The 20,482-nt window shown below is 51.3% G+C and overlaps 1 protein-coding gene across 3 annotated transcripts in view; it reads left to right on the forward strand.

The window, feature by feature from the left end:
• The first annotated feature begins 3,941 nt into the window (after positions 1–3,941).
• Positions 3,942–20,482, forward strand: part of VWA5B1 (von Willebrand factor A domain containing 5B1) — a 67,052-nt gene continuing 50,511 nt past the window's right edge. The window contains exon 1 of one of the 3 annotated variants that reach the window (XM_035307999.3): positions 3,942–4,156. Coding sequence is in view for 1 of the 3 variants with exons in the window: in XM_078330621.1 (XP_078186747.1) it covers positions 3,992–4,151 (160 nt within the window). In the remaining 2 variants the exon portion in view is untranslated. Of the gene's footprint in view, positions 4,157–15,432; positions 15,563–20,482 lie in introns of those variants that run through there. The other 2 variants (XM_078330621.1, XM_035307997.3) reach the window with 2 other exon arrangements.

Genomic DNA, 20,482 nt, shown 5'->3' on the forward strand with positions numbered 1-20,482 from the left:
AGAAACAGCCGCACAATTGCTTCCAATCTTGTAAACAGAGGGCTGGGTGGGAAAAGAGGTATGTGTTTGCGGGCGGGAGGAATCTATTGCTTCTGTCCTCCATATTCCTTCTCCCCCTCTGCACCCACCGCTCTTCTCTTGCTGCCATTCCGGACCAGCCACCTTGCATTCTCCAACTGCAGAACAAGCAGGAAGGAGATTTAACCTCTCCAGAGGGCAACCCTGGAGAAAGGAGGCAGAAATGGCCTGTACCCTGGCTAGCCTGACCAGGAGACCTGGGGGAAGTCATCTGCCCTTTCTGGATCTGTTTCACCCCTATAACACAGTAATATCCACCTAGGGAACATTGCATGTTTGTTAATATTACATGTTATTTTAACAAACATTTGTATGGTACTTACTAAGCCCTTTGCAAATATTAACTCAATGATCATAACAGTGCTTCAAGCCACCATTATTTTACAGAGGGGAGACTGAGGCACAGAGAGGTTAAGTAATTTTCCCAAGGGCTCACGGCTAGGAAGTGATAGGGCCAGGGTTGGAACCTAAGCTGGTTGGCACCAGAGTCTGTATTGTGCTGCTACTTGCTTTCCTGGCCTTTCCAAATTTCTAGAAGTTCAGCAGCCTGGCCTCTTGGAATCATGCCTGTGCTGTGTCCTTTCTTTCCTCTGAATGGGGATTGTGGATTGAATTGTGTTCCCCTAGAAGATATGTTCAAGTCTTTTTTTTTTTTTTTTTTTACTTTAAATTCTGGGATACATGTGCAGAACATGCAGGTTTGTTGCACGGTGGTTTGCTGCACCTGCATGCATTAGCTATTTGTCCTGATGCTCTCCCTCCCCTCACTCCCACCCCCACCACAGGCCCCAGAGTGTGATGTTTCCCTCCCTGTGTCCATGTGTTCTCATTGTTCAACTCCCACTTATGAGTGAGAACATGCGATGTTTGGTTTTCTCTTCCTGTGTTAGTTTGCTGAAGATGACGGCTTCTAGTTTCACTCATGTCTCATTCCTTTTTATGGCTGTGTAATATTTAATGGTGTAAGACATGTTCAAGTCTTAACCGAGGTACCTGTGAATGTGACCTTACTTGAAAGTAGGATCTTTACAGATGCAATCAAGCTGAAATGCAGTCATATGGGGTTAGGGTGGGCCCTAATCCTGTGTCTTCATAAAAGAAAGGAAAGGAGATTTGGAGACAGACACAGAGACACACCCAGGGAAGATGGCCATGTGAAAATGTAGGCAGAAATTGGAGGGATGTAGCCACAAGCCACAGGATGACAAGGATTGTCAGCAACTGCCAGAGATTATGAGGACTCAAGGAACGGTTCTTCCAAGAAGCTTTCAGAGGGGGCGCAGCCCCACTGGCACTTTGATTTCAGACTTCTAGCCCCCAGAAATATGAGAGAATAAATGCCTGTTGCCTTCATCCACCCAGGTTGCGGTCATTTGTTCTGGGAGCCCCAGGAAACTGATACAATGGGGTAAGAAAATCTTGAACCCTTCAAGAAGAGGCAGCTCACAGCTTTCTCCACCCACCCCATTTACAGCTAGGTCCTCTGTCTCCTGCCACCTCTCATGTCCTCTTGTATCTGCTCAACCAGGCTGACATTGTTCTTCCAGAGCTTTTGGTTCTAAAATGTAAACTCCCGGCTTGAGACGGTTGACTCAAAAGGATGACCGGTGGATACAGACTTCTGGTCCCATATTCATTGGGAGACAGGGATCTTGAACTTCATCGGGACTGAGAATTAGACTTTGGGAGCTGGGGGGTTGTGGGGGTTAGACTTTTAAGTGGCTGTGTCCCCAAGCCCTGGTCCCCTCTCTCCAAGGAACCAGAACTCTCTGAGCTGAAAAGTGGCTCATATCCACTCTAAGAGGCATGAGGTCATGTGGCATCGTTGCAACAGCACTAGACTTGAGAATCTAGTGAGTTTGAATCCCAGCTCTGCCATTGCTTGGCTGTAACTACAAGCCAGTCACTTCACTGCTCAGGCTCAGACCCCCACCTGCCTTGGAGCAGGGCTGATGATACCTGCTGCACTGGGTGATTATGAGGGTTAAATCGAATAAGGCACAGAGAAAGGCTTCAGGGAACTGTTGAGTGGGACAAAATCTGGTTGGGAAGCTGTGTGCCTGGTTCCTGGAAATCTGTGTCTTACTCATCATCCCTTTCCCCAACCACTGGCTCCAAGGCTGGGCTCAAGGTGAGCGAGTATAAGTTTCGAACTGAAGGTAAACTCTGTTTCATCCTTAGTTAGTCCTTGGATAACAAAGCCACCTTTCCATTGCAACCTGGAATTTTCTCCTCAGCCTATGACAGCGGTTCTGCTTCTCTCTAGGGGTGATCCAACACCCCAGCAAGCATTCAGGGGTAAGCCAGGCACTGAGAAGCCAAGCCTGAGAAGTTCCTTTGCCCATGTCTAGTTTGCCTTCTTCTCCCTCTGCCCAGGAGTCCCTCTCAATTCCCCCTCTAGAATGTTCTCTAAGGTTCTTTTGCTGGGGCTGCCCTTTCAGCTATCCGACCCCTTCATAGAGGGGGAAGTCCTGGGACTTCAGGTAGCCTGTTTCGTGAAGTTCTGGGGGCACTTAAGACTATTCTGGAACCCTAAGGTGTGACTCCATAAAGGGGAACCACTGGTTCGTGGACTTCTGGCTAAGATCACATGTCATCTGTCACCCCGGCAGGGGGTCCTGTGCCCCACATGATATCTCTGCTCTCTTTTCCCATTGCATCCACCCACTACCCCATCCCCTCCTCAGGCTCCACTCTCCTTAGGCAGAGAGTCCAGAAAAGGGGCTGACCATCTGTCTCAGATGAAGCCTCATGTGTGGAGAAGGAGGTAGGGTGCAGAGGTGGCATCGGACAGACCTGGGTTCCAGCTTTGGCTCTTCCACGTCCTGCGTGGCCTTAGGAAAGTCACATCACCTCTCTGAGCTCATTTTTGAAATGAACATAGCATAGTATTCACCTCCCGGTGTTTGGTACAGAATGAGTGAGATGCACTTCTTCCAGGCCACGTGTGCGGTGCCCAGCATGCCGTGACAGCTGTAAAAGGTAAGACATGGTGCAGTTTCCAGTGTTGGGATCACTGTGAGTCTGAATCCCTGCTCTGTGATTTCCTGGCTGTGTACCTTCAGCAAGTCACTCTGCCTTTCCGAATCACAGTTTCTCCATAAACCTGGAAGAAAGGCCTTCTTCTCAGGGCTTTTTATAAGGTTTAAATCATATGTGTGATCATTTGCTCCATCCTGTACATCTGAAGAATCTCTCAACAGTGAACTCTTTAACAATTGGCTCTGAATTTAGCTTTCACAGCTCTAACCCAGCTGGCCACTTGGCTTCCGTGACCACAAGTCCCTGGCTCTCTGGGTTACTCAACTTTGTATCTCCAGAGACCAGATCTCCACTCTGATGCCTCCAGGAGCTGCACGATAATCCTAGCAATTTCTCGTGTGGCTTTGGCATGGCCAGGGGCAGCAAGAGATGGCTTGGGACTCTAAGGCTGAACAGGCATGGCCATAGACCCCGGCAGAGGACCTGAGCATGACCACAGTCACCAATGCCGTCTGTTCGCTGCCCTGTGGCCTCATGAGGGAGAATGGATTGGCAGCTTGTAACACGTGCTCAAAAATAAACTTGCTGGGGGGCAGGGAGGTGTAGAGGGGTCAGCTCTTGGGGAGAAGGTACCCCTGGCCCAGTCAGGCTCTGCAGTGCTGGGGTACCCTGGAGGCAGCCCTCTCCCCAGGGAGGAGCTGCCCGAAGGACTGTTATCACTGGCCAGGCCCCTTTCTTCAGCCCCAGCAGGAATTAGCTGAGGCGGTTAAGTGGCCTCCAGCTTTCTCCAGTGCTCCGGAGAAAGGGGGAGGGCAGGGCGAGGGGTGGGGAAGCAGCACCAGCGGTGTGTGCGCAAGGGGTGATTGTCATGGTTACGCGCTGACAAAACAAATGGCTTTGCTTCCTGCAGGCCACCTAAACAGCTATCGCAATGTGGGCATTGATCAAGCAGGCTGCCAGGGCAGCAGGCGCTGGGCTTGGGCACTGGAGCCCAGCCCCAGGCCCCACCTCCAGCAGTGCTGGGTGCAGAAGCAGCCACCGAGGCGGTGGAGAGGGAGAGAGGGAGTGTGCAGACACGTGTTGCTCCTGGGGTAAGGTAAGGGCTGGCCCCGCTGGAGTGAGGAGGAGAGGCCGGGCAGGGGGATGCCCTGGGCAAGCATGAGTGTGTGTGTGTGTGTGTGTGTGTGTGTGGTGAGTTTGTGTGTTTGTGGGCATGTGTGTCAGGGTGTGTACACTGTCTGCAGGCACCACGGGAGGGGCCCAGGATGCTTCAGCATAAGTAAGGAAACACGACCACATGTTGCTGCAGGTCCAGCGAGCGCGCTCTCTCTCTCTTTCTCTCTCTCTCTCTCTCTCTCCCCTCTGTTTCCCTCCCTCCCCATTCGTCCTGCTCTCCTGCTCCCTCTTCTCTTTCTCCTTTGCTCTCCGTGTCCGTTTCTCATTTCTCTTTTTACTGTGTGACTCTCTGCATCTCCTTCTCTCTGTGTCTCTGTCTCTCTCTTCTCTGTCTCTGCCTCCTTCCTCCCTCTCTCAACCTTCCATCCCTGCCACCTGTTTCTACCACCTCCTGGTCAGTCCCCCATCATCCCTGTCTGTCCTCCAGAGCTCTGGGGCAGTCAGGAGCTCTGCAGGGTGCCCACCCTCAGCGGCTGGGCTCATGCCTGCTGCCCTCTGGATGCCCGGTGGCTTGTGACCATCCCCAGAGCTGCTGGCAAAGCGCACACCCTTTTCTGAGCCCTGCGTCCCTGCGCTCCTGCAAGGTAAGGGGGCTCCAGAAGGAGAAAAGGTCCTCAGGCAGAGGGAGGCGGCGAGGGGAGAGGAACTCAGCAGCGGGCGCAGTGTGGCGTCTGCTAACGCGTCAAGCCTCCGCTGGAAGTCCCACCATAATAACATCTGCGGCAGCCCCAACAGTTCCACCCCATGCACCCCCTGCACTGCACCGCAGCAGCAGCAGGAGGCCTGGGGGGCGGGGCCAGACCCGTTCCCTCCTCCCTTCTGAAGAGCAGCAGTCACCACACCATCCTGCCTCTACCACTGCTCCCCCATTCCTTCTTTTGCTTTTTCTTTTTCTTTTTCCCTCTCTCTTTCTTTCTTTTTCCTTTCCCTCTTTCTTTCTCTCTCTGTTTCTTTTTCTTTCCTCCTTCCCTCCTGTCCTTCCTTTCCTCCTTCCTTCTTTTTTTTTTTTAGACTTAGGAAGTAGAGTGCTCTTCTTGTCCTCTGCTGAGGTGCAGCCCATTCCCTAGGTTCACCTGTCTAAACCCAGCCAGGTCATGAGGACTGGACAAGGCTCAAAAGGTTCTAGATGAACTCCAGTCCTCCTGCTCCTGGGAAGAGGCCATGAGGGCACAAGGCTCTGTGGTCAGCTGGGTTGGCTGGTGGGGGCTGAGCACATGTACATGTGTGTGCGTGTGATGCATACAGGCATATGCTCTTGAGAGGCATGTGAGGGTATGTGTGTGTAAGGGGATTCCCTGGACGGTAGTGACATGTATTGAGTGAACTACATGAGTTTGTACGTGGGTCTGTCGTGTGTGTATATAAATGTGTTTATATGTCTGTGGGTGCATGTGGGAGAACACCCTGTGTTTGCTGCTGTGCAAGGATTTCATAGTGCAGGCACATGCATTTGCCCATGTGCACATGTTTGTGTACATGCAGAGGATTGTGAGTTGAATTTGACCCAGAGGTTGCTGGGCAGGATCCCTGGGGCCTGATGTGTGGCTGCGGGGCCCTCATCACCAGCCTTGGCTGGCATCCGTCCCCAGGGATAGTGCTTTGGTTGTTTCCAGTCTAGCCCTGTCCAGGTGATGGAGCAGGGCTGGTGGTCACCGTGCCCGGGTGGGTGGCCTGTAGATGCCACTGCCTTGCTGGCCTGAGATGGGCCAAGGCTCCTGGCCTGGAAATGGCTCTGAACAGCCTCCCCAGCCCTGGCTTCAGGGATTCGGAAATTCAGGGATCTGTGATCTCACAGAAAATGGGGTGAAGACCAGCTCCAGATCTAGGCCAGACACAGCTCTCAGAAGGTGCTCTGGCCATTGGCCATTGAGTGTTAGTAAAGCTGTCCTGACCAGGGGAGGAAGTAGAAGACAGGGAGCCTCACCCAGGGTGATGACACTGGTGTTCTGTTCCAAAGGGCAAGGACACCCACTCAGCCATCCCCACTGCCCCCAATCACCTGGCGGCTCCTGGGCCCGGAGGGAAGAAGCCCCTTTGTGCTTCCTCTGTCTCACTCATTGCGGCTTTGCTCCAGGCTCTGCTCTGAGCCAGCACCTTCACTGGATGGCTGGCTTCTTGTTACCAGACAATTGATGCAAATGCTGGTTATGGCTTGTGAGAGGCCAGCTCCACAGGGACAAGGGACAGCCCAAGGAGAGGAGGGCAGTGGAAGAGGTACCAAGGAGCTCAGGGGCAGCACTCCTCCAGGCTGCTGGCCTGGGCTCCTTTTCGGGCACCAGTTGTCCCCTCTGCAGAATACCTGGGTTTCTCTTGGTACCCCAGATGGTTCTCTCTACAACACGACGTTGAGTAACCAATGACTAGGCTGTGCGGACACAGGTTTGTCGTGGTCTCACAGGCACCTTCACTCCGGTCAGCCTGGAAGGGGCTTGAGCTAGGCCAAGAAGAAGGTGACTTAAACAGGAAGCTGACAGACACCTCTAGGGGGACTGGGAAAAGCCCAGTGGGGTCACTGGACTGAGTATGACTCTAGGTCTCTAGGGGTGCACAAGTCTTCTCATCCCATGAAACCCTCTGGGTTCCTGGATTCCTTAGGGAGAGGGGATTGGGATCAGGGGTGTTCTATGTGGGGCTAGGCAGGCTTCCTGAAGGAGGTCACGCTAGAGTGGGAATTTGGAGGAAGCAATGGATGGATATAGCTACACAGATGGATAGAGAGGAGCAGGGAAGTGTTTCCCACATGACCAGGGGTGTGAGTGCAGGCAGGGCTGGGAGGGGCAGAAGGTCTTGGTTGATCAGTGTCAGTTTGAATGAACAGATAAAAGAGGGTGAAAATAGGGAAAGGAATGAAAACCATTGGATCACGGGGTGCCCACTTCATGCCAGGCTCTGGGCGGGGTGTTGGATCTCTGTCCTCAAGAAGCTTGCAGTCTCGAGTGGGGAGACCAATGGTCATCAATTACCCAAGCTTATGCAAAATAGCACTCACGGAAGAGCTCTAGGATTTGAGGCACAGAGGCAAGGGCTGGGTCAGAGGCACATCTTTGTTGAGTCAACTGCTTATGCACTAAAGCAGAGGAGGGCAAGCTTGAACCTGGAAGAATTTTTGTCTCTAGTGTCTGGTCACTTGACAGCCTAGAGTCCCCACCCCAAGGATGAGCCTGCAAAGATAGCAGAGAAGGAACAGTTAGATGCAGGGGTCGGGGAAAGCAGGACAAAGAGTAGTACTTAGTTTCTTCCCTGCCTTCATCATTCCCTTACCTGGTGCCTTACCCATAGGGTTTTATTAATCTCTACTTTACAGATGATAAAACTGAGTCTTGGAGAGCTCAAAGAGCTAGCAAGAGCCGATGGCGGCACCACCCTCTAGAAGAGCACTTAAGACCGCTCCATGGATGGAGATTGTTACAGCAGGATTTAGCTGAGTGAAACTGGATCCTAGGGGCCCAGAGGAGCGAGCAATCACTCCTGAATAAAGGAGTGGGGAAAGGCTTCATGGAGGAGGTGGGTTTGAAAGGACCCAGCAGGATGAGTAGGTTTCAAAATACATAGATGGGGTCACGGGGCTCTGGGTTGAGGGAAGAACATAAACAAGGGTATGAAGTTGAGGCTCACAGAGGTCTGAGGAAGAGCACATCTTCTAGTCTGGAACACAGAGTCAGAGTGGAAGACAAATATGGGAGCAGGCTGCAAAGGGGGATTGTGGGGCGGAGCTGAATTTGATGCGAATAAGTCAGGCTTAGTTAGGACAGTAAAGAGTCCCAGAGCAGGGAAGCACCGTGGTCAGATCAAGGTCTCAGGAAGACAAATCAACAAGCTTGAGAAACTGAAATCTCACCTCTTGAATCCTTACTGGGGTCTGGAGTGGTCCCTTTGCTAGATCGTGCATTGTGAATCTTCCTAGGGCAAGGGCCCCAGGGTGTCTCAGCACAAGGCTCTTCTCTCTATTCCTGCGACCACACTGAGGAGCAAACTGCTGGGCGCAGGACTCTCTGCAAGAGGTTCCTTCCATGGGTGCCATTGCGGACACAGAAGACAGGACCCAGGGCCAGGGCAAGCAGCTGGAGTGATGGTTCCAACACAGCCTAGAATGGGGCCATTGAGGGAGTGGCAGGAGGGCAGGGGATGGGTTTACCTAGTTCGCCATGGTATCCCCCCTTCCTTGTTCAGACCCCATGGAGGGGCCTGCTTAATTATTATCTGAGACCCCACAGATGTGAGGCTGTAGGTTTCTTAAAAGGTCATCCTAACAGAAAAACATGAATGGACTGACCGCTTACAAAAGTAGTCCCTGAATGAATGTCTGTTCTTGCTCAGAACCAGTGTTGATCCCTGACCTTCACACAATACCTATGTCCATCAGTTTCTCCGTGGTTGTCAGGTGGGGTATGCAGCTGACCATACAAAGCCAAAGGATTGCACAGTGAAACTCACATCATGTGAAAGTTGCGGGAGTTAACGAGGCCAATCAAAGAGGCCAATCAAATTCTTGCGTGAACATGGGGAGCTCTCATGACCAGTGTTCAATGCTGGTAGTTGGAGGACTCCTAGTCCTACCCAAGGCCATAGATAAATAAGAACCTGGCAGTGAGGCCAGAGAATGACAGAAGAGAATGTTGACAACAATGAGTTCATGATAAGAAACGTTAATCATTATGCCGTGACAGTGAAATACGACATTTAAAAAAAAATGTATCATGCTAACATATAATTTTGTTCAGAAAAATCATGCCCCCCTAAACTAATCAATATTTAATTTGTCCTTTGAGCACTGAAAGTTTTGGCACATGGTCGCAACTATAATCTTATTTTGGTCCAATATAAAAATTTTTTTTCATATTTTTAGTCTCATTTTTCAAAATGAAATCCCAACTGAAATCTTTTCTTCATTCACCGTTTCCTATGAATGTTGGTCCCTGTTTTAAGTGGATCTACTGAGAGCGGGCTTTTTCTGGTCAAATTCTTGCGTGAACATGGGGAGCGCTCATGATCAGTGTTTAATGCTTGTTGTTTCCGGATGAGTGACTATGGAGTCCTTTCCAGAACCTGCACTATTGCCTGTCAGATCTTTGCTTCTGCATTGCCTGCCTCACCTCAGGTCATTCATTAGTTTATTCGCCATTGAATGAGGGCCTCCTGATTGTCAGATTCTCTTCTAAGGCACTGGGAATACAATTATTGGCAAAACATATGAAGATCTCTGCCTTCCTAGAGCTTATAGTCTAGTGGACCCACTGGCCAATCTCACCTTCCTCCACCTCTTACTCCCTTCCGATACCATGGATTCTGTTCCTGGGACCATCACCTTTGCTCAGAGACTCAAACGTTCATGGCTGTACTAACCAAGTTAGATTAGTCTACACTGCAGCAAAAAATCAGCAACGTTTTAATTCCTGCTCCTGCTGCATGTCCAAAGTGGGTCATGCCTTCATGGAGGCTCCTAGGGGGCACAGTCCTTTATGATCACTGTGGTAGAGAACATGACATGGGCAAGCACACAGTGGCTTTGAGAGCTCCCACCCAGAAGTGACATATGTCACTTCTGCACATTTCATTGGCTGAAGCCAGAGGCACAATGAGGCCTTCAAGGAAGCCAGCACCTGCAGCCTACCATGCACCCAGAGGACAGAACCCAGAAGGCCTGTACAACAGCACGAAGATCACAGGCAGCCTTATTCAAGAGCAGCATCACAGCCTTTATCAGAATACTTACAAGAAATAGGGGGAAAAGGACAGGTCATCTTGGATTGAGTCCCTTCAAGGGTCTTAGCCCGTTTCTCTGACCACTGACATTCAGGGCTGACCGGCAGATATGATTGCCTGGTGGCCAGCAGGATTGGCTTCTGACACTCTCCAGCCCCAGCACAGCAAAGCAGCAAGTCCCTTATTCACAGAGGAAGCTCTTCCCTGGGAGCTCCAATTCTCTTGTGTTATTTCCCCTCTGAGCCTCTGTCTCCTGATCCTTAAAATGGGATTATAATCCTTATTTTGCTCCTATTCATAGAGCTCTATTTAATTCATGAATGTGAAAGTGCTTTAACTATAAACTGCTTTCTATGAGGCATGAAGGCTCATTAGTATCACTCTTATGACTCAGTCGTGGATTTTTTTGGGGGGGGACAGAGTCTTGCTCTGTCACACAGGCTGGAGCACAGTGGTGTGATCATATCTCACTGTAACATGGAAGTTCTGGGCTCAGGCAATTCTCCCACCTCAGCCTCCCAAGAAGCTGGGATTACAGGTGTGCCTTGACACCTAGCTAATTTTTGTGCATGTATATAGAGATGGTGTCCCTATGTTACCCAGCCTGGTCTTGTACTCCTGGCCTCAAGCAATCCTTCCATGTCAGCTTCCCAAAGCGCTGCGATTGCAGACATAAGCCACCCTGCCCAGCCTCAGTGGTGGATTTGAAAGGGTAAGCTAGTCAAGGGCTAGAACCTCTTCACTCCTTACAATTCCATCATTTTTAATCCTTTCCTTTGAATTCTTGAAGACTTTTCTAAGATACCTCCTATCTAAAAGATTCCTTACAAGCCTACCAGGAAGTCGGGTCTTGATTAGCTTTACCCCCACATCCCACCTTCCCCCACACAGGGCAAAACCACCCGCTCATCTTTCCAGTCAGCCAGACATTTGTGCCTGGCGCTTTACACACAGTCCTTTCTCATCATCCTGATGCAGTAAAGCAAGCTCTATTTCTGTGCCCTTTTGTGGATCAGAAAACTGAGGTCAGGGAAGTGATGTAGCTGGCCTGTGTCACCCAGTGCTACAAGTCAGAGCCTGGCTTTGAGCCTGATTCCTAGAGCCCGAGGAGCTCCTGGTGCCCAGGTTGCCTGACCAGAGGACTCTGCAGCTGGCCTCCTCTCTCTGCTTCCTTGTCCCTGGCTGGTTAATCTCTGTTGCTGACAACCTCATGTTTTACCTGGGACTCTCAGAGTGGATGTGGGCTACTGTCACCATGGATTTTGCTGTGGCATAGTGGTAACTGCAGAGGCACTGGAGTGAAACTGCTGTGGTTCAGTTCCCAGACCATCCCTTCCCAGCTGTATGACCTTGGGCAGGTTTGCTGACTTCCCTTATGTTCACTCAGATCACCTGTAGAAAGAAAGAAAAATTGCACTTACAGGGATATGAGAGATCCATGTGATCATCCACATAACTTTCTCAGCACAGTGCCTGTGACCCAATGGCAGAGCTTGTGCAAAGTGTTGGGAACCTCTCAACCCTAAAACCCTGATTCTTTAAACCTGGTTGGCAGTGGGGAACTCGGCATCCTAAATGCAGCCTCTCCAACTGTCTCCCCCTTCCTTCTTAGCCTTCAGCTGGCTCTGCACCAGCTGATCCCAAGAAGAGGAACACTACCAACTTCGCCCGAGGTTTTCCTGAAGTAAGACTCCCGTGAGATCCATTTTGAGGCCTCTTTGTGTGTCCCCTGTGTTCGAGTTTTGTTTTTGTTTTTTGAGACAGAGTCTCACTCTGTTGCCCAGCCTGGAATGCAGTGGTGCTGATCTTGGCTCACTGTAAGTTCCGCCTCCCAGGTTCAAGCGATTCTTGTGCCTCAGCCTCCCAAGTAGCTGGGACTACAGGTGACTGACGCCACACTGAGCTAATTTTTGTGTTTTTAGTAGAGACGGGGTTTCACCATGCCGACCAGGCTGATCTCAAACTCCTGATCTTAAGTGATCCTCGCACCTCAGCCTCCCAAAGTGCTGGAATTACAGATGTGGGCCACCTCGCCTGGTCTCCAGTGGCATCTTGTTGAAATGCCTTCGACGTGGGAGTTATCTCTAGCATGCCGACTTGGTAGGAGAGAGAGCCAAGGTATTGATCTACCATCCCCCTTCAAAATGTGGGGAAGATGCCGTCTCCTTTCCCCACTCCTACCCCTCCCTCCCCACTCCTAGAAAGCACCGCAGAGGGCAGGAGCCAGGGAGAGGTGGACCCTGGGGGTTTGCTAGTCAGGGAGAGGTGGACCCTGGGGGTTTGCCCCTCAGTGTGGAGGGGTCGTAGGCCCTGCACAAGAGCAACTGGCTGGCAGATGCACTGACTTGGCCTGGACACCTACACCTGGCTGGAAAGGAGCAGGCAGCAGGGGGGCACCGTTAACCTAGGCTCTGAGGCCAGATGCTTAGATTCAAATCCTGGCCCACCACCCACTCATTGTGTGACCCTGAGATTTTCTTCATCTCTCTAGGTCTTGGTTTACTCTGCTGGAAAGTGAGGATGATCTTCCTCACAGGGTCTTTATGGGGATTCAGTGTGAAGATCCCCCTGGCACTCAGGAAACAGTGCCACCTCTGAGAAGAGACTAAGCAGTCAGACGCGCAGACCCCTTAAACTGGGCAGGGCGCATGAGGAATGGGTATACATCTTCAGTCCCCATGTGGGTTGTCGCTCAGAGCAGCTGGGAACATGCCATTGGACCCTGGGCTGTCAATTTGGAGAGGTGAGTGGGATGAATTCTCCAGGTTCACCTCCTCTTGTTGTTAGATAAAAGTGCCAGGACCCAAAGCCCAGAGGGACCCCGTGGGAAGGACCTTCTCCGGGCCATTCATATGTTCATTCAGCAAATAAGTATTGAGGGGTGATGAAGCTTTGTGGTTAGGAGGTCGATCTCTGAAGGTGGAGCCCAAATCCCACCACCAGCTCCACCACTTACGAGTGTATTACCTTGACCAAGAAATGTAACCACACTGGGCCTCAGCTTCCTCTTCTGCAAAATGGGGATAATAGCCGTGCCTACTTTGTAGGATTGTCCCGAGGATCACCAGAACTAATTCATGAAAAGCACTTAGAACACCACCTGGCATCTACTCATTGCTCAATATGGGTTAGCTGGTGTTTTTTGAAAACTGTTTTAGGTGCTGTTCCATGTGCTAAGAACCATAACAAGGAGGAAGTATAGCTTTGGCACCTACCCCAGGGTCTTAAGACCCCAGAAATCTTTATGCCCCACCAGCTGTGCTCTGCGCAGCTCTAAGAGGTGTGGCCAGGCCGTATGTGTGATGGCAGGGTCTCAGTCTGGGTCTCACATGCAGTTGGTGGCAGCTGGTCCTCAGGCAAGGAGGTCTTTGACTCCCCATCCAGTGCCCTCTGCCACCCCACAAAGCCTCTCTGTGGAGGGGAGGCAGTGTGTGTGGGGAAGCAGTCACACAGATTGGCCCAAACGACTCTGGGACCTCAGACAGAAGTGAAGGCAATGAATGTATTCTTTAGCCAACACCTAGGCAGGGGGCCCTGGGATGGCTGGGTGGCAGGTCTGAGGGCTGTCGGTGGCCAGAGCCACCATGGGGAAATGCCAAAAGCTCAGGGGCCCAGATGCAGTCATAGTGAATGGGAGAGTGAGGCCAGGAGAAAACCCAAGGAGAAAAGGGAATTAAAGCAACAGCCAACATCTACCGGGACCAGAACCTGGGGCGAGCGTTTTATAGGACAGTATCTCTCTTGCAGGCCCCCAATAACCCTAAGAAAGAAATGACATTTTTACCTGCCTGCTATACAGAGGGTGAAACTAAATTTCAAAGAAGCACCCAAGGAGAGAGCACTGGAGAAGGAAGAGGAAAGGCAGGTTCCAGGGGCAGAAATTCACTTCCTAGCCTGTCATTTTACCACTTCGAGGTTTTGCGGGAAGGCACAGCACCAGGATTACTCTTCAACTCCCTCGGAGCCCCCCAGCAACACAGTAGCTCTAGAGGGGCAATGGTTGGATTCCAAAACGGCCCTTCCTCTGCGCCCAGCACCAGCTGGTGAGCCCCTCAGCACACAGGGAGTGGTGTGCTGGAGACAGGGACAAGTCACAAAGCCACATAGAGAACGTACTTAGTTCTTTTCAGGGAGCCACAGGGATGCTGGAAGCTAGGCTGGGTGAGCTCACCTTGCAAACGTGCCCCTGGAAAGGTGGGCGTAAACTGAATATTCCTAAATAAAACCAATTTTCCCAGCGATGTGGGGGTGCATCTCTGAGTGACACTCAGTGGGCAGAGGCTCCAAAGCAGGAATCTTCCCGGACCCCCATTGAACAGGTGTGGCACCATTTCCATCTTTGTAAGCTAAGCCACCCCCTCCTTGATCTGATCCAACAAGAACCTTTTCAGATGCTTAGCCCAGATAGATGGCCCTCATTTATCTTTTCAGATGTGGATGTGCCTATTTCTCCCTTCTTCAGCAGGCCCAGACACAGTCTCTAGCTGGAAGCCCCAGACACCGTGGGTGGCTTGGGCCCAGCCTCCTTTCCGGACTGACTGTCCAGGACGTCCCCACTGGCTGGACTCCAGGTCTCTCAGGCAGTATGAGGACAGCAAGCACGGAGAAGCCCGGGCATTCTGTGCCTTGGCTATTCCCCAACCCACAACCCCCTCACAAAGGACACTACAGCTATCTCCAGGATAGAATCTCATGGGCTCTGGGCTGAAATAAATTTTCCCATTGTTAGATTCCTTAGATGAGCCCATAGCCAAGGCCTATGTCCACCACATAACACACTTCATTCTATTTATTTGGCAACTAATTCATTCATTCATTCATTCATTCAACCAATACAACACATGCCATCCATTCATTGTTGAGCACCAGCTACGGGCCAGACACTGGGGAGAGACAGAATATCCTGCCTCGAGTTCTGGGGGCTAACTGCTCCTGGTTGGGGTGGGTGGGGGATAGGACACAAGGCCTGAGGGCAGGGGCCTGTACATCTTGGCCACTGCGGTGGCCCAGCCTAGCACAGTGTCTGGCACAGAGCAGGTCCTCCATATAGGTCTGTTAAATGGACACAGGGCACGTGGGTGATGAGACAGATACATGAGTGGTGCTGACTGTGCTGGTGGCAGGGGGGTGGTCCTATGCAATGCAGGACCCTGAGAAGGCTCCATGGAGGTGGTGACATTGAAGCCGGCCTTGAAGGATAGGCAAGGAGGGAGGAGTGGAGACAGCATTTCTGGCAAAGCCCACAGCGCCAGAAGAGATAAGAGCAGCAGAAGGCAGCCCTGTTTGGAGGCATAGCAAGAGGTCTTGACTGGCTGGAGCACAGGGTAAATGGGGTGAGGATGGGCCTCACAATTATGGGTTTGTTACCCACATTGGCTGGATATAGGCCTGTGTGGGGAGGCTAAGAGGAAGGAGACCAGAATACGAGAACCCCAGAATTCTAGAAGGTTAGAACAATCAGACCAGATCCAGGGAACCCACGGAGTTGGTCCCACTTTGACAAGGGTGTTGGTGCCATCTGTGGTTGAGTGTCTTGGAGCACAGACTCCTAAAGAGGCTATGAGAGCATGGACTTCCTAGAGGGGCTGGAGATGAGAAAAGGAATGAGGGCCCCTAACCCCAGGTAAGACGGCAGGTGGCAAGCCCAGAATTGCTCGGTGGTCTCGCAGTCTTCATCTAGCCCAGGCCTGGCTGTGTCCACACAGCTGGGGGACCCCAACTCTGTGGAGCAGGATCTGGGAGGGATCGGGCCAACGTGAGGGTGAGATGCGTCCAGAATGGCTTTGCAGTTGGAAGGAACATGTTGTTTCTGGGACAACAATGTGGTGCTGGGCATGTGAGGGGCAAGGGTGGATGTCAGCAATAAGACCAGAGTCAGGTCAGGGGTTACTAGGGCAGATACTAGGCAGAGCCCATGGAACCTTCCCAGCTCAGAACTGGAGGAAGCTGAGGCACAGGGAGGTTAAGCAGCTTGCTCAGGATCATGTAAAATGTGAGTGGCAGAGCCCAGCAGAGTGGCCAATTACTCTGGAAGTGGCCATCCCAGGGACTCTAACCTCAGGCAGTTCCCCAGAGACTGGGACCTAGGCGCCCCTAACTACTACTACCCCCCAGGCAAGTTCCTGCCTTCCCAGTCTCTTTCTGAAAAGCAAATAACCCCCCACACGGGGCATGAGGGCCTTCTTGGCCCTAGGAGCCCTGACACAGCGCCTCCCACCTCCACCTCCCTTGTGATGGCTGAAGCCAGCAGAGCCCCAGCACTCTCTTCTCCCTGCCCCTGCCCTGGCCATCCTTCCCGGCTGTGCTCAGCATGAACTGGGCAGCATCCTGAGCACCAGAAAGAACAAGCGTTGGAGTCCTGCTTGGCTTCCATTCAGCCCGGCCACTCTCTGGCTGTGTAATACTGGGTTCTGGACCTCCCTCTGAACCTGGAAACTAGGGGTAGGTGTGAGTATTAGCGATGCATATAAAGCACTAGAACCTGGTGGGTGCCCCCATTCAAAGCCCCTCCTCCAAACTGAGCATAGTACAGGGAGCGGGAACAAGGCAAAGGAGGAGGTACAGTCACTGCTCTTCCAGAACTCACAGCCCCGTGGGAAGACAGAGCCAAAGCAGATGAGTGGCTATAGCGCCGCAGGATGTGGGGTGTGATAGATAAGGGCCCAAAGGCTATGAAAGCCCCAAGGAGAGCATGTCTGATGGACTGGAGTGTCAGAGAAGGGGAAGGCTTCCTGGAGGAGGTGGATCTAAGCCTTGAATGATGAACAAGGCTTTGAAAGCAGAGGAGGCAAAGGGTCGCAAAGAACCTGACATGTTCAGGGCATGGTGAGAGGATCAGTGTGTCTGGAGGAAGGCGAGCCAGTAGGAGGTGGCAGGTGTTAGCACTGAGAGAGATGGAGACCTAATGGAGAGAGTCTTGAGTGCCACACTAGATGTTTGACTTACCCTTTTGGACAAAAGCAATGAGAAGCCATTAAGCTCAGGGAAAATGGAGGGTGTGTGTGTGTGTGTGTGTGTGTGTGTGTGGTGACAGAGAGGACCACAAGGGAAACAGCGTGGAGGTTGAAGGACCAGGTAGGAGATGATAGAGACAGTCTAGGGGAGATCGATGAAGCAGCAGCAACGAAGGGAGAAGAGGGGATTGCAGGGGTCACTCCGGCAGAGGTGTCTGTCGAGGCTCGGGAGAAAGTCAATGTGAGGATAGTGTAGCCTCAGGTTTAAGCACATGGCTCTGTGGTCCTTCTGCTTGGGTTTACTCTTAACCCTATTGTTTACTGGCTCTGTGTCCGTGGGCAAGTTGCCTCACCTCTCTGACCCTTGATATTTTCATTTATCAAATAGGGATACTAAGAGTACCCACCTCCGAGGGATGCTGGAAATCATCCATGTAAAGCCCTCGGAGTGGTATTTCATCCACTCAGCAAACGCTTATTGCGCATCTACTCTCTGGGCAGTGGATATGGCAGGGAACAAACTCAAACAAAATCCTGGCCCTCACAGGAATGCACCCTGGAGGGTTAAGAGACATGTTCAACAAGATAAATAAGCAAGATCTACATCACGTGAGATGGTGATAAGTGCTAAGGAGAAAAACAAAGAACGGAAGCTGGGAAGTGTTGGGAGGTTGCAATTTTAGAAATGAGTGAGTGGTCTTGACGGTGGAGCCATCACAGATGGTGTGTCAAGTTCAAGGCTTGGGAGTGGAAATGCAGGCTGAGCTAGGAAGGAAGCAAAGGTTGCTGACATGCGGAGTCAAGGGGTAAATGCCCGGGGATTGATGCACTTTCCCAAGGATGCTCGAGTCACCTGAGATGATAGCAGGGCTTGAGGAACAGAGAAAGTCATGAGCCAAGCACCAAGTGTTGACTAAAGGAGTGTGATTGAGACCTTAGAGAAGGCAGGCCACAAGAATGGGATGGCCAAAATGCATCATCCGACACAAGGAGAAGGGTTTCAACGGGAGAACAGAAGAGTGACAGTCTTGGAGCAGCAACTGGGACCAAGGACACAGAGCGTCTCAGGAGAGGCACAGGATCTGGGGGAGTTTGCTGGCCATGGAGGGACAGCTGCAGAGGACACAGTGGGAGGGTTGGAGAGGTGGGCAGTGGCCAGGAGCTGGCTCAGGGGCACAGAGTTACAGAGCTTCCCCCATGGGTTGATGGCCTGTTACAAGATGGGTGGCACCTATGGTGGGCAGGGGGGAGGGGTTCGACCATGGTACATAAAGACTGGAAAGAGAGCCTAACAGACTGAACCTCCGTAGCTTCTCTGTGGAGCTGCCCCTGACCTGGCGGCCAGAGGATTTCTCTCCTCCAGCTGAATCCACACAAAACCCAGAAACAACGAGCCTGGCATTGTGATGACCTATGAATCTATGCATTCATTCAACAAATATTTTTCACTCCTTTCTGTAAGGGCAAACACAGTTCAAGGTACTTAGGATGCATCAATGAGAAAAACAGGCCCAATCCTCACCCTTGCGGAAGGAGGCAGATAGAAAGCAATAAACGCAATAAATGTTTTCTATGTAACGCGTTGGAAACATGCTATGGAAAAAATCCAAACAGAACAGGATGAGGGATCTGAAGGAAAGGAGGGGAGGTTTGAAGTAGATGTGCAGGGCCTTCCTGAGAAGGTGCCATCTCAGCAGATGTGAAGGGGTGAGGCAGCGAGCAACAAGCACGTGCATGTCTAGAGGTGGAAGGGAATCCATTAAGGGGGTGATCAGAAGGGAAACCAGCAGGGACCCAGATCAATGGGAGCTTGAGGGACATGGGAGCCATCAGGGATCCTTGTCTTCAAAGGACGACTCTGACTGCTCCACTGGGAATAGACTGTAAGGGGACAATTTGGCTGCTGCAGAGGGGATGACAAAAAGAGGCCACATTGTGAACTTCCAGCTTTATTTACTGGCTCTCTCTTCCATTCATATCTCTACTCACCCCTGCCTGTTCCCACTGCATCCCAGCACCTGGTGTCTTCAGTGTCCTTGGGAGGCTGCTGGCACTCATTCATTCATATCACCTTAGAAATATTTATTGAGCACCTGTTATGTGTCAGACACAAATATGAATAATGTCCTGCTCAGAAGGACAGCAACCTTTTGGGATTTATCATCTCTAGGCCATCACCAAAGTTTTTTGTTTGTTTATTTATTTTTTATTTGTTTGTTTGTATTTGAGGCAGTGTCTCGCCCTGTTGCCCAGACTGGAGTGCAATGGCACGATCTTGGCTCACTGCAACCTCCACCTCCCGGGTTCAAGCAATTCTCCTGCCTTAGCCTCCCAACTACCTGATATTACAGGCTCGCTCCACCACCCCCAGCTAACTTTTTGTATCTTTAGTAGAGACAGGGTTTCACCATGTTGGCCAGGCTGGTCTCGAACTCCTAGCCTTGTGATCCTCCTGCCTTGGCCTCCCAAAGTGCTAGGATTACAGGCATGAGCCACCATGCTTGTCCCAAAGTGTTGGTATTTAACAGGCACACCAGGGACCTCCTCTGAGCCATATTGAACTTTAAGTGTTCAGGTTCAGCATTTTATCAGGAAAACAGTCCAGAGCTCCAAATCGTTCCAATGTTTCTATGTGCCTCTTAGAGAATATAAGAGGGAACCAATTTCTAACTCCAGGCACCCCTTCTTAAAAACCTTTTTTTCCTGCCATCCCCAGTCCTCCCTCCCTTGTTCTTTAAGGTGCCCCCCCCATTCCTCCCTCCCTCTTCTCCCCTGGTCCCTTCTGCCAGCTTCACTCAATCCCTTCCTGGTTTCTCTCACCTCGCCAGCTCTTTTCCAGACACAGCGTCCCAAAAGTCAAGGAACTGGGGAAAGACATGTTGTGTGGTGCACTGGGAAGGAGCTGGGGAAGGTCAACAAGATGTCAACTCTTACACACTTGACGAGCCCCACTCACACCAGACACCATTCCTGAGGCCGACCCCTGGCTTCCTACCCTCTGATCTGGAGATGCCATGGCCTCGTCCCTGTCCCTGGGTGTTTCCTGTGACCTGCGCCCACCTGAGGCCCAGGTTGGGACAGAACTGGAAGGGAGGACACTCAGCACAATCTGCTCAGGTCCCCATGGTCCCCATCTCTCATGGGGATGACCCTGGGCCCCTCCCAGGAGAAAGTCCTACATGTGCTCCCACTTAACTGTGTGCCTTTGATTCACCCCAAACCCGTATCCGAAGCTGGCACACTCCCTTGGGGCCTCACTGTCCTCATCTGTGGAAGAAGAAGACCTTAGAAGGTTTTGTGAGGATTAAATGAGATAATATATGTGCCGGCACATTTTTTAGTGTTTAATAAATTCCAGCTGTCAGTCCTATGATCTTTCCCCACTCCCACATTTCCTCTGCTGCTGGATTATAAACTCCTTGCAGTTTGGGCTGTTTCATCTTTGCATAGCCAGTGGCTAATTCAGGGCTGGAATACAGTAGGTGCTTATCAAAACTGGATGCATTGATAAAAAATATGCATTAACCAGGCCCCTGTGGGATTTAAAGTTTATTCTTTCCAAGAGTTTCTAACATTCTTTTTTTTTTAAT

The sequence above is a fragment of the Callithrix jacchus genome, chromosome 7 (genome assembly GCF_049354715.1).
Source record: "Callithrix jacchus isolate 240 chromosome 7, calJac240_pri, whole genome shotgun sequence".
Lineage (NCBI taxonomy): Eukaryota > Metazoa > Chordata > Mammalia > Primates > Cebidae > Callithrix > Callithrix jacchus.